Source organism: Oncorhynchus clarkii, chromosome 18 (genome assembly GCF_045791955.1).
Source record: "Oncorhynchus clarkii lewisi isolate Uvic-CL-2024 chromosome 18, UVic_Ocla_1.0, whole genome shotgun sequence".
NCBI lineage: Eukaryota > Metazoa > Chordata > Actinopteri > Salmoniformes > Salmonidae > Oncorhynchus > Oncorhynchus clarkii.
In genome coordinates, this window is record NC_092164.1 from 51,850,418 (window position 1) to 51,868,031 (window position 17,614).

The window sequence follows — 17,614 nt, forward strand, 5'->3', positions numbered from 1 at the left end:
CTCCTACCACCGTCCACTGACTGATATGCTCTCGAGGGATTTGATCGACTGCTGCAGGTCGGGAGGTTATCCAGAGGAGAGTTCTCCTGTAACGAAGCTTGTGATCAGCACATCCACAGAGGCTGGCTGTGTCTCATCTGCCAACACTGTGTTATTATCAAAGTCCAGAGGCAGTCAACTCTCATCCAGACCGTCAAAGATGAACAAAACTTCAGACTCTCCCTCAAGAGTTGTAACGTCTTTCATGTTAGTGAATAATTGATGAAGCAGTTCAATCAGACTGCAGTCCAAATATTAGAATGAATCTTACAAAAAGGAAGTGGAAACATGAAATCAATGTTCTTGTTCTCCTTTCTTTCTGCCAGTCGCAGCACAGTTTTTCCCACGCCAGCAATGCCCATTGTAAGAACTGATTCGATTTTCTTCTCTTGGTCAAGCAGAGGTTTGAAAATGTTAATTGTGCTAATGGATTTCTGCTGAATCTGGTGTTCTGGCTAACAGATGTCTGACCTTGTGCTCATCAATGACCCCTCCCCAGTCCCCCTCGATCACATGCAGCTCAGTGTAGATCTTGTTTAGTAAGGCAGAGCTTGCAAGAAAGGCATTTCACTGTACTTGTGCATGTGACATAATAAAAATAAAAAACTTAAACCGATCAGTAGCCTTGTGAGGGTACAATCACTGGGGAAGCCAAGAGAGAAAAAAGAAGCCATATTAAAACCTATGTGTTGTGATAATTGGGTTGTTTGCTCTATAACCTGTTGCCCCATGGTGTCGGTGGGGCTATGGTATGGGAAGGCATAAGCTACGGACAACGAACACAATTGCATTTTTATCGATGGCACTTTGAATGCACAGAGATACCATGACAAGATCCTGAGGCCCATTGTCGTGCCATTCATCTGCCACCATCACCTCATGTTTCAACCAGATAATGAATGGGCTCATGTCACAAGGATCTGCACACTTCCTGGAAACTGAAAATGTACCAGTTCTTCCTAGGCCTGCATACTCACCAGACATGTTACCCATTGAGCATACTCCCCCCATAAATGATAACCTGTTATTGTAATGATGCGAGGTAGCATGTCTTTGGGTATGATATTTGTGCATGTAACTTTCCCACTCATCATTGGTCACGATTCATTCAGGATTATCCATAATCATTCATGTAGAAGTGTTTAGAAACATAGTCTATTCTTATTTACAATAAAAGTGACTCCAAAATGACACAATATGTGATTTACCATTAATTTCCACTGGGCACAAAATAATCTGGGGAAAAAAAAGCAAATGCATCCAACACATTTGTAGAGTCACAAGCTTGATGTAGTTTTTATTCATAATCTTTTTTTCACCTTTTATTTAACCAGGTAGGCTAGTTGAGAACAAGTTCTCATTTACAACGGCGACCTGGCCAAGATAAAGCAAAGCAGTGCGACACAAACAACAACACAGAGTTACACATGGAATAAACAAACATACAGTCAAAAACACAATAGAGAAAAAGTCTATATACTGTGTGTGCAAATGAGGTAGTCATTGAGTGCTATGAATATGGGACCAAATACCTAACTTTTTACTACTTAAATACAGATATCGCAATGGATGAAAATACCCCCAGATTAAAGCTGACTGTCTGCACTTTAACCTCAGTGATTGTATCATTTAAAATCAACAAGGCAAATCAACAAAGTGCATTATCACTTTTCCATTAAATAAATGTTGAATATTCCCTGGGAAGGCAGATAATGCGTTTTTATCAAAAGCAATTATTTTGTATGTGAAAACAGAATCCTACTCATCACTCAAATCAAATCAATTAAAATGTATTTATATAGCCCTTCGTACATCAGCTGATATCTCAAAGTGCTGTACAGAAACCTAGCCTAAAACCCCAAACAGCAAGCAATGCAGGTGTAGAAAAACTCCCTAGAAAGGCCAAAACCCAGGAAGAAACCTAGAGAGGAACCAGGCTATGAGGGGTGGCCAGTCCTCTTCTGGCTGTGCCGGGTGGAGATTATAACAGAACATGGCCAAGAAATTCAAATGTTCATAAATGACCAGCATGGTCAAATAATAATAATCACAGTAGTTGTCGAGGGTGCAGCAAGTCAGCACCTCAGGAGTAAATGTCAGTTGGCTTTTCATAGTCGATCATTAAGAGTATCTCTACCACTCTTGCAGTCTCTAGAGAGTTGAAAACAGCAGGTCTGGGACAGGTAGCATGTCCGGTGAACAGGTCAGGATTCCATAGCCGCAGGCAGAACAGTTTAAACTGGAGCAGCAGCACTGCCAGGTGGACTGGGGACAGCAAGGAATCATCATGCCAGGTAGTCCTGAGGCATGGTCCTAGGGCTCAGGTCTTCAGAGAGAGAGAAAGAAAGAGAGAAAGAGAGAATTAGAGAGAGCATACTTAAATTCACACAGGACACCAGATAAGACAGGAGAAGTACTCCAGATATAACAAACTGACCCTAGCCCCCCGACACATAAACTACTGCAGCATAAATACTGGAGGCTGAGACAGGAGGGGTCAGGAGACACTGTGGCCCCATCCGATGATACCCCAGGACAGGGCCAAACATGAAGGATATAACCCCACCCACTTTGCCAAAGCACAGCCCCCACACCCCTAGAGGGATATCTTCAACCACCAACTTACCATCCTAAGACAAGGCCGAGTATAGCCCACAAAGATCTCCGCCACGGCACAACCCAAGGGGGGGTGCCAACCCAGACAGGAAGATCACATCAGTGACTCAGCCCCTGTAATAGGGTTAGAGGCAGAGAATCCCAGTGGAAAGAGGGGACCGGCCAGGCAGAGACAGCAAGGGCGGTTCATTGCTCCAGAGCCTTTCCGTTCACCTTCACACTCCTGGGTCGGACTACACTCAATCATATGACCCACTGAAGAGATGAGTCTTCAGTAAAGACTTAAAGGTTGAGACCGAGTCTGCGTCTCTCACATGGGTAGGCAGACCATTCCATAAAAATTGAGCTCTATAGGAGAAAGCCCTGCCTCCATCTGTTTGCTTAGAAATTCTCGGGACAATTAGGAGGCCTGCGTCTTGTGACCGTAGGTATGTGTGTAGGTATGTACGGCAGGACCAAATCAGAGAGATAGGTAGGAGAAAGCCCATGTAATGCTTTGTAGGTTAGCAGTAAAACCTTGAAATCAGCCCTTGCTTAACATGAAGTCAGTGTAGGGAGGCTAGCACTGGAGTAATATGATCACATTTTTTAGTTTGAGTCAGGATTCTAGCAGCCATATTTAGCACTAACTGAAGTTTATTTAGTGCTTTATCTGGGTAGCCGGAAAGTAGAGCATTGCAGTAGTCTAATCTAGAAGTAACAAAAGCATGGATTAATATTTCTGCATCATTTTTGGACAGAAAGTTTCATATTTTTGCAATGTTACATAGATGGAAAAAAGCTGTCCTTGAAACAGTCTTGATATGTTCATCAAAAGAGAGATCAGGGTCCAGAGTAACGCCGAGGTCCTTCACAGTTTTATTTGAGACGACTGTACAACCATTAAGATTAATTGTCAGATTCAACAGAAGATCTCTTTGTTTCTTGGGACCTAGAACAAGCATCTCTGTTTTGTCCAAGTTTAAAAGTAGAAAGTTTGCAGCCATCCACTTCCTTATGTCTGAAACACAGGCTTCTAGCGTGGGCAATTTTGGGGATTCACCATGTTTCATTGAAATGTACAGCTGTGTGTCATCCACATAGCAGTGAAAGTTAACATTATGTTTTCAAATGACATCCTCAAGAGGTAAAATATATAGTGAAAACAAGAGTGGTCCTAAAACGGAACCTTGAGGATCACCGAAATTTACAGGTGATGTCTCAGAGGACAAACCATTCACAGAGACAAACTGATATCTTTCCGACAGATAAGATCTAAACCAGGCCAGAACTTGTCCGTGTAGACCAATTTGGGTTTCCAATCTCTCCAAAAGAATGTGGTGATCGATGGTTTCAAAAGCAGCACTAAGGTCTAGGAGCACGAGGACAGATGCAGAGCCTCGGTCTGATGCCATTAAAAGGTAATTTACCACCTTCACAAGTGCAGTCTCAGTGCTATGATGGGGTCTAAAACCAGACTGAAGCATTTCGTATACATTGTTTGTCTTCAGGAAGGCAGTGAGTTGCTGCGCAACAGCTTTTTCTAAAATCTTTGAGTGGAATGGAAGATTCGATATAGGCCGATAGTTTTTTATATTTTCTGGGTCAAGGTTTGGCTTATTCAAGAGAGGCTTTATTACTGCCACTTTTAGTGAGTTTTGTACACATCCGGTGGATAGAGAGCCGTTTATTATGTTCAACATAGGAGGCACGCAGGTGTTCCTTTTGTCCAGGTGGGAAAGGGCAGTGTGGAGTGCAATAAATATTGCATCATCTGTGGATCTGTTAGAGCGGTATGCAAATTGGAGTGGGTCTTGGAATTTTGGGATAATGGTGTTGACGTGAGCCATGACCAGCCTTTCAAAGCACTTCATGTTACAGACGTGAATGCTACTGATCAGTAATCATTTAGGGAGGTTACCTTCGTGTTCTTGGGCACAGGGACTATGGTGGTTTAAGACATGTTGGTATTACAGACTTGGACAGGGAGAGGTTGAACATTTCAGTGAAGACACTTGCCAGTCGGTGCTCGCAGTACATGTCTTGGTAATCCCTGTGGCCTTGTGAATGTTGACCTGTTTAAAGGTCTTAATCACTTCGGCTGTGGAGAGCGTGATCACACAGACTTCCGGAACAGCTGGTGCTTTCATGTATGTTTCAGTGTTATTTGCCTCTTAGCGAGCAAAGAAGTAGTTTAGTTCGTCTGGTAGGCTCATGTCATTTGGCAGCTCTTGACTGTGCTTCCCTTTGTAGTCTGTAATGGCTTGCAAGCCCTGCCACATCTGACGAGCATCAGAGCTGGTGTAGTACGATTCGATATTATGGCAAGAACAGTTAAAATAAGAAAAGAGAAACTACAGTCCATCATTACTTGAAGATATGAAGGTCAGTCAATTCGGAACATTTCAAAAACAAATTCAAGTGTAATCGTAAAAAAGCATCAAGCGCTATGATAAAACTGGCTCTCATGAGGATTGCCACAGGAAAGGAAGAGCCAGAGTCACCTCTGCTGCAGAGGATAAGTTCATTAGAGTTACCAACCTCAGAAATTGCAGCCCAAATAAATGCTTCACGGAGTTCAAGTAACAGACCCATCTCAACATCAACTGTTCAGAGTAAACTCCGTGAATCAGGCCTTCATGGTCGAAATGCTGCAAAGAAACCAGTACTAAAGGTCACCAATAAGAAGAATGGACTTGCTTGGGCCAAGAAACACGCAATGTACATTAGACCGGTGGAAATCTGTCCTTTAGTCTGTTGAGTCCAAATTTGAGATTATTGGTTCCAACCACCGTGTCTTTGTGAGACGTAGAGTAGGTGAACAAATTATCTCTGCATGTATGGTTCCCACTGTGAAGCATGGAGGAAGAGGTATTATGGCGTGGGAGTGCTTTGCTGGTGACACTGTCAGTGATTTATTTAGAATTCAAGGCACACTTAACCAGCATGGCTACCACAGCATTCTGCAGTGATATGCCATCCCATCTGGTTTGCGCTTAGTGGGAATAAACATTTTTTTTCAACAGGACTATGACCCAAAACACCCCTCCAGGCTGTGTAAGGACTATTTCACCAAGGAGAGTGATGGAGTGATGCATCAGATGACCTGGCCTCCGCAATCACCCAACCTCAACCCAATTGAGATGGTTTGGAATGAGTTGGACCGCAGAGTGAAGGAAAAACAGCCAACAAGTGCTGAGCATATGTGTTATTTTATAGTTTTGATGTATTCACTATTATTTTACAATGTAGAAAATAGTTCAAATAAGAGAAACCCTTGAATGAGCAGGTGTGCCCAAAAGAGGTGGAAATAAATTAATAAAACCAAAAGCTTACCTTGGCTTGGAATAGTTCCAGTGTTGGATAGCTATAGCCAGCAACCTAACATAGCATGCCTTGATGTTTGAGCCGGGTGTTTGAGTAGGCTACACTAGCTAGCTGTGAAAGTGAAAAAAATACATTCAAATATAACTAGCTCTGTCTCTCCCTCTCTCTCTTGCTTCTTCATTTATTTATTTTTTAAATTCAAACATTTAAACTATTGTCTTCCTCTCTTTGAGTCAACTACTCACCACAATTTATCCACTGCAGTGCTAGCTAGCTGTAGCTTATGCTTTCAGGACTAGATTCATTCTCTGATCCTTGGAGGAAGGAAGCTAGCTGTCCTCTGGCTACACCATGGTGCTACCCTACAGAGTGCTGCTGAGGCTACTGTAGACCTTCAGTGCAAAACAGTGTGCTTTAATAAATTATTTGGTGACATCACGTAAATATGTTTAGTATCGTTTTATCTAAAAATGATAGCTTTTTTAATGTTTCACTATTTTTTAAATGGAATTCACTGAGGAGGCCTTCCCTTCTTCCTCTGAGGAAGTCTCCACTGGCCTGCACATATCTGTGTATCTGGCATGCACCACACTCAATGTTCTCTGCTGACAACACACCTGGGTCATATTCACTAGGACCCAAACAGAAGAAAACTGGTCGAAATGGGGAGGGACCTAACTGAATTTGTCCAAAAGAAATGGTTGTTTTGGTTGTCAGTTTGCTACAGTGTGCAGTGCACTAATTAATTTGACACTGCTTACCTGTCTACCTGTGCAATCTGAAGGGTGTGCCTCTGACCTATGATGACGTCAGTGTGCTGGGGCAGCATGGAGACATCTACGACGATAACGGATACATTCACCTCGACATACAAGCCAACTTTGTCATCCCCCCCCCCAGAGAGGACAGAAACTACTGGTGAGAGCTTTGTAACTGTGTGTGTGACATCAGATCGACACAGAACAGATGTGACTTACAGAAAGAAGACTGCAGTGTGGATATGTTGTAGTTAGTTACAATGATAACATACTGTATATGGAAAGAGTCAGAAACACTGCTTGGAAAGGTCTAGTTGAAGCTAACTCTCTCCTCTCCCATCCCTCCTCCCCTCTCCCTACTCCTATCCCTCTCTCCCCTTCCTTTCCTCTCCAGGGTAGAGTAAATAAGCTTGGTGTGAGTCATGAGTCTGATCCACGGCTCTTTTAACGACAGTATTCCGAAGCCGGCCCATGTCACCATGGAGACCTGGAGGGAGGCAGGGCCCAGGATAGGAGCGGAGCTGGAGTTTGAGGTCTGTTAGCTGGACTCAGACACAGTCGGAGTCCTGCTGATCAGAGGACGAATGGACAGGAAACAGTAGGTTAGAGAGTGTGTGTCTGAGATGGTCTATATTGCTGTTGGACTGGCCTGCACAGAATCAGTAGTCAAGAAATTTCCTTGTATCCCAAATAAATACTAAAGTGTGTGTGCCTGCGCTGGATGTGTGGTGTGTGTGTGTGTGTGTGTGTGTGTGTGTTGTGTTTTCTCACTCTCAGGGTTCAGGAGCTGATGACAGCATGAGAGAGTTTTGATCCCAACGACCCTGCAGAGCAGCTGAAGGAACCAGACACAGAACCTGCTCTAGAACCTGATCTAGAACCAAGCCAGGACTTTCTTGACGCCACTGGGAAACTCAAGAGGAGGAGAAAGAAAACACAGTGGAAGAGACTGCAGTAACAACATCCAACCAGCAGGGAGGCGCTGTGTTTGGAACAGCAAAGGACAGCGCCACTAACGGCCACATATAGGAGAGGAGGAAAAAAAGAAGGTGACGCGACAGAAAGTCAAGGAGTGGGCAGTGGAGTGGTCTCCCGTGGAGTTGAAGGGGAGAAACTCCAGCGGTTCCCTTAGTGACAAGTTAAACAGGAAGAGAAAACGGGGAGATGATATCGTGTCCTGTCTCCATGGCGATTCTGAAACCCAAAACCAAGAAGAAGAAAAATAAATATGACTGTGACACTGACTAGAAGACTGAAGCAAGATTATTTTGTGAAACTGAATGAACATTAAAAGATGGTGATGATGACGACTATAGTGAAATGCCTTAAGTAGACCCGGTGACTTTGTTTGTTTAGCTAATCACAGCCCCAGGACTCCCATGTTGTTGGGGGCATCCTTTTCACAGCTGTTAACATTGTTTCCTATAGAAACCTGTAGAAGTAATTTATTTTAGAACTACAGCTTTACCCTTCTAGCTATCACTAGAGCACATCAACATGCTGTAGGGTTGTTCAACAGGTCTTAACCAGTGTCTTAAACTTGTCAGTCTTCAATCTGAAATGGAAGCCAATTCCCTATGGAGTGCACTAATTTTGACCAGGGCCACATTGGGCTATTCTATAGGGCCTGGCCCTTGCCAAAAGTAGTGCATTATGTAGAATGCCATTTTGGACATGTTGTTTGTTGCGTTATGCCATTTTCTTAACGGTCTCAGAGAGAGGGAAACATGTTGCTAGTATCCAGCCCTTCTACGTTTGTATAGGTGCCACATTGAAGGCTTTAGTAAAGCAGAGAAAAGTGTTTATATTAGTTAAATAATTATAGATTTGGAAGTGACTGTGTTGTGTGCCATTCATAAGTTTGTGTGGTAGAGGATAGCAGTTGTAATTGTAGATGTGGGTGGTCATTGAGTGATGTACTGTATGTCCTCAAAGACACCTCCCCAAGTCACCTGAGTGGGTGTGTTGTTACACTGTTTACCAGGAAGTTATTATTATACAATCTGGACGGTTTATACAGGGAGGGGGAGTGCAGAGTCATTTCAAATATGTTGAGCCACAACCCTCCCCTCACTTCATGTGAGGAACAGAATGGAAAACAGAGCTGAATACACAGGTGAGAAATAGATAGCTAGGCCTACTGTTAGGTGTGTGTCTATCTAATATGATTGATGATGTGCTTTTTTGTTAGGATAGAATAAGACTTAGGACCTGCAGTAGGGTTTGTCAGTTTATTTCGGTGCAGCAAAACTTAACAATACTCCCCTTTCTTGCAACGAAACATTTCTCAGAATAAGTGTCTGTTAAATGACCAAAGTGTAATGTCTGAGGCATCGGGTGGGTGGAGTTTGCACATTTGAGACCATTCCATTGGTTCTTAAGTGAAATCTCTTGCGAGATGAGTGAAGCACATGAACTGTAGTCCTTACCTACTCTCCACTCAAGTAGTTTCCTCATTCATTGAACGGGTGTTTTCACTGCAGTCATAAGAATGGAATGTAGACAAACAGATGTCTTATGATGCTGTGCGTTTTCAAGAAAAATAAGTGGAGGCAGAGAGAAAGAGGAAGTTTATGAAAGAAAGAGTTAGGCTAAAACAAAGAATGACTCTTCCTGGGGTCTAGCAACATTAAGGCAGTTATATACAAGTTAAAATATTACATCTCATTACATTTCATAACACTTTTCACAACACATTAAGTGTGTGCCCTCAGGCCACTACTCTACTACCACATATCTACAATACAAAATCCATCTGCACGTGTGTGTGGAGTGCGTGTCTTATCATGTGTGTGTGTGTGTATCTTCACAGTCCCCACTGTTCCATAAGGTGTATTTTAATCTGTTTTTTTTTTTACATCTGATTCTACTGCTTGCATCAGTTACCTGATGTGGAATAGATTTACATGTAGCCATGGCTCCATGTAGTACTGTGCCCCTCCCATAGTCTGTTCTGGACTTGAGGATTGTGAAGAGACCTTTGGTGGCATCAAATCAAATCAAATGCTATTAGTCACATGCACCAAATACAGGTGTAGACCTTACAGTGAAATGCTTATTTACGAGCCCCTAACCAACAATGCAGTTTAAAAAAAATACAGATAAGAATAAGACAAAAGTAACAAGTAATTAAAGAGCAGCAGTAAAAGAACAATAGCGAGACTAAATACAGGGGGTACCGATACAGAGTCAATGTGCGGGGGCACCGGTTAGTTGAGGTAGTATGTACGTAGTACATGTAGGTAGAGTTATTAAAGTGACTCAGCATGTCTTGTGGGGTATGCATGGGTGTCCGAGCTGTGATTTAAACAGACACCTCAGTGCATTCAGCATGTGTCACTAATATCACCGAAGGTGGCTCCCCTTCCAGTTTGGGTGGCGCTTGGCGGTCGTCGTCGCCGGTCTACTAGCTGCCACCAATCCCTTTTTCCCTTTTCGTTTGGTTTTGTCTAATTGTTTTCATCTGTTCCTTGTTGGGGTTTTGGGGTTGGTGTTATTTAAGTTCGATTAGCCCGCTTGTGTTTGTGCGGGCTTGTTTCTGTTATGTAGAGGTGTTGTTATGATTGTGGGGTTTCCGCTGTCCGGTTAGATACCAGTGTGTATTTTAGGTGGAGTGTATTTACGCCTGTGTTCGGCGTCACCTATTTGTACATTTTTTGGTTGGACATTAAAGCGTGTTTTTCCCGTATCCTTGGCTCTCTGCGCCTGACTCCACACCCAGTCACTCTTTGAATGTTACAGCCTGTCAACACTTCTTACAAAGACAAGTCGTGACGAAGTCAATCTCTCCTCCAATATGAGCCATGAGAGATTGACATGCATATTATTAATGTTAGCTCTCCGTGTACTTTTAAGTACCAGCCGTGCTGCCCTGTTCGGAGCCAATTGCAATTTTCCTAGGTCCCTCTTTGTGGCACATGACCACATGACTGAACAGTAGTCCAGGTGCGACAAAACTAGGGCCTGTAGGACCTGTCTTGTTGATAGTGCTGTTAAAAAATCAGAGTAGCGCTTTATTATGGACAGACTTCTCCCCATCTTAGCTCAATATGTTTTGACCATGACAGAAAACAAAACTTTTAAAATACGGTGAAAGTGCTTGAGCCACACTACAAAATCGACAAATTCTCCAAGGGATCCTCTGTTGCCCTCACCACAGATGGGTGTACCTCCAGGGCAATGGAAAGCTACTTGACTGTGACTGCTCACTACACCACAGAGGAGTGGGAGATGTGAAGTCCAGTGTTACAGACACACCCCCTCTATGAGAGTGACAAAGGCACAAATCTGGCGCAGGTACTGCTAGGAGCAGTAGCAGAGTGGAGGCAAGAGAAGCACAATAGCAATATCCCAATCACCACAGATAATGCCAAGAACCAAGTAAATGCAGTGATAGAAGCTGGACTGGGGCCACAGATAGCTTGCTTTGCACATGTGATCAATTTAGCATCCTAAAGGGGAATCTCAGTGAACCAGATGGACCGCCTCCTTGGGAGGATCAGTAAGGTGGTTTCCTTTTTCCACCAAAGCCCAAAAGCCACTCATGTGCTTAAGACCAAGCAAGACCTGCTACCAAGCTCATACACCATGTCACAACAAGATGGAACTCCACTTGACATGTTGGAGAGCTATCTTGAGCAGCAGGCAGCTGTATACTCTGCACTAACAGACAAGACCCTGAAAAAACATAAAGACATTGTCACCTTGTCTGATGATGGCGTGGAAGTGGCAGAGGAGGTCCTCCAGGTGCTCAAACCCCTCAAAACGGTTACAACCCTATTGAGCACTGAAACTGCACTGTCTGTGTCCATGATCCTACCTCCTGAAAACAAGGATTCTACCATCTATGGCCCCAAGTGAGGAAGACAGCACCATCACTAGAGATGTCAAGTCTGCAGGCAAGACGTTTGCCAACACCATCAAAGAGGAGGTGGCATCCTACAAGGCAGCAAGCAGCATTCCAGTGGGCGGTGATCCACTGGCATGGTGGAATAGCATGATGGCAAGATGCTACCTGGCAGTGCCTGGTACTTCAGTTCCTAGCGAGAGGGTGTTCTCCACAGCAGGGGACATAGTGACTGCAAAGAGGTCTAGCCTCTCCCCAGACTACGTAAACATTCATATTTTTGAAAAATTATTTGAAGTTATATTGTTTAATATATATTTAATATATATTGTTTAGTCCACTATTGTTTAAATGAAGAAGGTTTCATGCCTCATATTGCACTTTAATTTAACAATTGAGTATTGAATATTTTATTTTAATATTTTATTTAAACATTGAAAAGTTCCTTGCTTGTGTGTTCACGCTTGTGTGTGTTCTTTAAGTAAGAAATGGAAAGCAAAGTTATATTAGTCTCTCTTTTTTTGTTGCTGATCCTAAAAATGGTCTGATCTGTGACTCAAAACCGTGATAAGATCCGAACCGTGAGTTTTGTGATCCATTGCACCACTAGTGTATAGTGTTGAGTCATCCACATACAGTGGGGCAAAAAAAGTATTTAGCCAGCCACCAATTGTGCAAGTTCTCCCACTTAAAAAGATGAGAGAGGCCTGTAATTTTCATCATAGGTACACTTCAACTATGACAGACAAAATGTAGATTTTTTTTCTCCAGAAAATCACAGATTTTTAATGAATTTATTTGCAAATTATGGTGGAAAATAAATATTTGGTCACCTACAAACAAGCAAGATTTCTGGCTCTCACAGACCTGTAACTTCTTCTTTAAGAGGCTCCTCTGTCCTCCACTCGTTACCTGTATTAATGGCACCTGTTTGAACTTGTTATCAGTATAAAAGACACCTGTCCACAACCTCAAGCAGTCACACTCCAAACTCCACTATGGCCAAGACCAAAGAGCTGTCAAAGGACACCAGAAACCAAATTGTAGACCTGCACCAGGCTGGGAAGACTGAATCTGCAATAGGTAAGCAACTTGGTTTGAAGAAATCAACTGTGGGAGCAATTATTAGGAAATGGAAGACATACAAGACCACTGATAATCTTCCTCGATCTGGGGCTCCACGCAAGATCTCACCACGTGGGGTCAAAATGATCACAAGAACGGTGAGCAAAAATCCCAGAACCACACGGGGGGACCTAGTGAATGACCTGCAGAGAGCTGGGACCAAAGTAACAAAGCCTACCATCAGTAACACACTACGCCGCCAGGGACTTAAATCCTGCAGTGCCAGACGTGTCCCCCTGCTTAAGCCAGTACATGTCCAGGCCCGTCTGAAGTTTGCTAGATGATCCAGAAGAAGATTGGGAGAATGTCATATGGTCAGATGAAACCAAAATATAACTTTTTGGTAAAAACTCAACTCGTCGTGTTTGGAGTTGCATCCAAAGAACACCATACCTACTGTGAAGCATGGGGGTGAAAACCTCCTTCCATCAGCAAGGGCATTGAAGATGAAACGTGGCTGGGTCTTTCAGCATGACAATGATCCCAAACACACCGCCCGGGCAACGAAGGAGCGGCTTCGTAAGAAGCATTTCAAGGTCCTGGAGTGGCCTAGCCAGTCTCCAGATCTCAACCCCATAGAAAATCTGTAGAGGGAGTTGAAAGTCCGTGTTGCCCAGCAACAACCCCAAAACATCAATGCTCTAGAGGAGATCTGCATGGAGGAATGGGCCAAAATACCAGCAACAGTGTGTGAAAACGTTTGACCTCTGTCATTGCCAACAAAGTGTATATACAAAGTATTGAGATAAACTTTTGTTATTGACCAAATACTTATTTTCCACCATAATTTGCAAATAAATTAATTACACATCCTACAATGTGATTTTCTGGATTTTTTTTTCTTCTAATTTTGTCTGTCATAGTTGAAGTGTACCTATGATGAAAATTACAGACCTCTCTCATCTTTTTAAGTGGGAGAACTTGCACAATTGGTGGCTGACTAAATACTTTTTTGCCCCACTGTACATTTGATTTCCATTGATAATTTTTGTGTGATTTTGTTGTCAGCACATTCAACTATGTAAAGAAAAAAGTATTTAATAAGAATATTTCATTAATTCAGATCCAGGATGTGTTATTTTAGTGTTCCCTTTATTTTTTTGAGCAGTGTACATCAAGGAGTCTCCACATCATGTGCCACATACCAGTGTTCTGTTGGATTTCAGCCACTGTTCTAGAGAGACTGTTGAGTGAAGCAGAGTGGAGAGATGTCCAAGACGGTCTTAAATGTTCGCTTACTTTATGGTATTTCAGACCCAACAGAGGAATCAGAAGTACCTTAGAACCTCTAAAGTTCTACACAATGATGAAGATGTGATTATGTAACTCGGAAAACTGGCCTTCAAACAGTTGGAAAAAGGCAATCTGATCTTCTATGAGGATGAGAAGCTTCAGTGTATTCAGGAGTGTGTACACAGACCTTCAGAAAAGAATGTAGGCTGATCCAGGGTAAGGTGTGCTGCTTTGTTCATCTGAGCATTCAGGAGTTTCTGGCTGCTTTATATTTTTTCACATTCATCAACCGTGGAAAAAATCCACTCATCAAAAACAAATCCTAGAAATGTTCCTCATCATCCATCCACAAATGAATTATCAACTTACACAAGAGAGCTGTGGACAATGCCTTACAGAGCGAGAATGGACACCTGAACCTGTTCCTCCGCTTCCTTCTGGACCTCTCACTGGAGTCCAATCAGACTCTTCTAGGAGGTTTATGGACTCAGAAAGGAAACAGGTCACAGACCAATGAGGAAACAGTTGAGTTCATCAAGGAGAAATCAGAGAGAATCCCTCTCCCGAGAGGTGAATCAATCTGTCCCACTGTCTGAAGGAGCTGAATGACCATTCTCTAGTGGAGGAGATCCAAAGCTTCCTGTCTCTCAGAATTCAAACTCTCCCCTGAACAGTGGTCAGCTCTGGTCTTTGTTTTACTGACTTCAGAAAAGTTGTATTTGACCTGAAGAAATACTCCAGACAGAGGAAGAATTTCTGAGGCTGCTGCCAGTGGTCAAAGGCTCCAGAACAGCTCTGTGAGTACTTAGTATTAGATCACAATAACAACAAATCCCCATAATCAATCATATTATGCTTTATTTATACAAATATGGATTGGTGACAAGTAACTTTCAACTGTTTTGCAATCTTATTTTTTGTTTAGGCTGAATCAATGTAAACTCACAAGGAGAAGGTTTGGCCTCAGCTCTTAACTCAAACTCCTGACACCTAAGAGAACTGGACATGAGTGACAATGACCTGCAGGATTCAGGAATGGGGAGTCCACACTGTAAACTAGAGACACTGAAGGGAGAAATACTATGATGTTATAATGAACTTATAAAGTGTACCACAGTTGAAGTGGGAAGTTTACATACACTTAGGTTGGAGTCATTAAAACCTGTTTTTCAACCGCTGTTGGATATACAGATATTCCTTCTCCTCTATGTTGTGTAAGTCCCACTCTAACCACTAGAGATCAGCATATACATGTTAAAAAGTAAACACTGATATTCTCCTTATTGGTCTAATGATCACGGTCTTTTCCCGCTCTCTGTATCCTGTTAACTTACAATAAAGATGATTGATTATTGTACAGCGTGTGTTGATGTCTTTCTTGACATAATAGGCCTACTTAGGCAGTCCCAATCTGGCTTTTATAATTGTGTTCAGGAGGAGTATTTTGTATTGTCTGTTAAAGTCTTACTGGCAAAGTTAGATAACTGGGGTTGCTGTGCGTTGGAGATAGTGGTGCCGTCAGGGGCCAAGTTCTCAATCTTGCCACGCCCTTCCAGCACCCGGATTGGAGCCCACCTTAGGCTCGTTGGCTTGTCAAGGCAGTGATTGACTGGGCAATATGACCTGCAGTTCTTTGATTGGCTGCTGCCACAACACAGGGGGAGAGGAGTGGAGAGAGGACGTATGTCGATGCATTTATTAATGAAGCCGGTGACTGATATGGTATACTCCTCAATGCCATCGGATGAATCCCAGAAGTATTCTAGTCTGTACTAGCGAAACAGTCCTGTAGCTTAGCATCCACTTAATCAGACCACTTCCGTATTGAGCGCGTCACTGGTACTATCTGTTTGAAAGTTTGCTTGTAAGCAGGAATCAGGAGGATAGAGTTATGGTCAGATTAGCCAAATGGAGGGCGAGGGAGAGCTTTGTACGCATCTCTGTGTGGAGTAAAGGTGATTTCAGTCTTCCTGCATTAAAGTCCTCAGCCACTAGAAGTGCCGGCTCTTGATGAGCATTTTCTTGTTTGCTTACGGCCTTATACAGCTTGTTGATTGCAGTCTTAGTGCCAGTGTCGGTTTGTGGTGGTAAATAGACAGCTACGAAGAATATAGATGACAACTATTTTGGTAAATAGTGTGGTCTACAGCTTATCATGAGGTATTCCAACTCAGGCGAGCAAAACCTTGAGACTTTCTTCGTATTAGAGATCGTGCACCAAACGTTGTTAATAAAGTCACACAGACACTCCACCCTGATCTTACCGGACGGAGGCTGCTGTTCGGCCTTCCCGATGCACGGAAAACCCAGCTAACTGCATATTATCCATTTCCTTGTTCAGCCACACACACACACACACACACACACACACACACACACACACACACACACACACACACACACACACACACACACACACACACACACACACACACACACACACACACACACACACACACACACACACACACACACACACACACACTACTGGAGAGCTCTCTTCTAGTGTTACCACTTTGTGATAGGGCAGCACTAGATAGGTAAGGTCGGCCGGGTCTGATTCAGCTCTGAACGCTTGTCTTCAGAACAACGGGGCAGCACTAGATAGGTAAGGTCGGCCGGGTCTGATTCAGCTCTGGACGCTTGTCTTCAGAACAACGACACACACACACACACACACACACAACACAGCAGGTCCTGCTACTCTCCTTGGCGTCGCATGTCTGACGTTGTCACAGTGATAAATAGTGACACTGCTCCTTAGTCAGCAAGAGAGCCCCTGGCTGAGTTTGATGCCGTGGTCCCTGTCAACACACTCACACGATGGATACGGTGTAGTCTGATGTAAGCAAACAGCGTAATGAGCTATTGAACATCATTGATGTAGTCAGAGTAGCTGTAGATCTATCTGAGAGGTCACAGGTCTCAGGTGGGTGTGTGTCTGTGCCTGTAGGTTAAGGACCCATGGACATGCAGTCTGTCAAGAAGCCTAATGTCTCTTACCTTGTTTAGTTACTGTAACTAACCAAGGTAGGTGTTGCCCCTGGTTACTGTGTTACCCCTGTCTGAGTAGCAGATAGTGACAGATCAACAGGGTTAACTAAGTACTCTGGTTACTGTGTTACCCCAGTCTGTAGTAGCAGATAGTGACAGATCAACTGGGTTAACTAAGTACTCTGGTTACTGTGTTACCCCTGTCTGAGTAGCAGATAGTGACAGATCAACCGGGTTAACTAAGTACTCTGGTTACTGTGTTACCCCAGTCTGAGTAGCAGATAGTTAACCCTGTTGATCTGTCACTATCTGCTACTCAGACTGGGGTAACACATAAACCAGAGTACTTAGTTAACCCTGTTGATCTGTCACTAAGTACTCTGGTTTATGTGTTACCCCAGTCTGAGTAGCAGATAGTGACAGATCAACCGGGTTAACTAAGTACTCTGGTTACTGTGTTACCCCAGTCTGAGTAGCAGATAGTGACAGATCAACAGGGTTAACTAAGTACTCTGGTTACTGTGTTACCCCAGTCTGAGTAGCAGATAGTGACAGATCAACCGGGTTAACTAAGTACTCTGGTTACTGTGTTACCCCTGTCTGTAGTAGCAGATAGTGACAGATCAACCGGGTTAAGTAAGTACTCTGGTTACTGTGTTACCCCAGTCTGAGTAGCAGATAGTGACAGATCAACAGG

At 43.3% G+C, this 17,614-nt stretch overlaps 1 protein-coding gene across 1 annotated transcript; it reads left to right on the plus strand.

Moving 5' to 3' along the window:
* Positions 1-6,736: 6,736 nt before the first annotated feature.
* Positions 6,737-8,054, plus strand: LOC139372367 (RNA polymerase I subunit F; the record flags this gene model as incomplete). Its single annotated transcript, XM_071112080.1, is given in 7 exon segments — positions 6,737-6,848; positions 6,851-6,879; positions 7,114-7,142; positions 7,144-7,317; positions 7,497-7,651; positions 7,654-7,745; positions 7,748-8,054. Coding segments are annotated over 7 exon segments (789 nt in total), but the record flags the coding sequence as incomplete, so codon positions are not given.
* Positions 8,055-17,614: the final 9,560 nt, after the last annotated feature.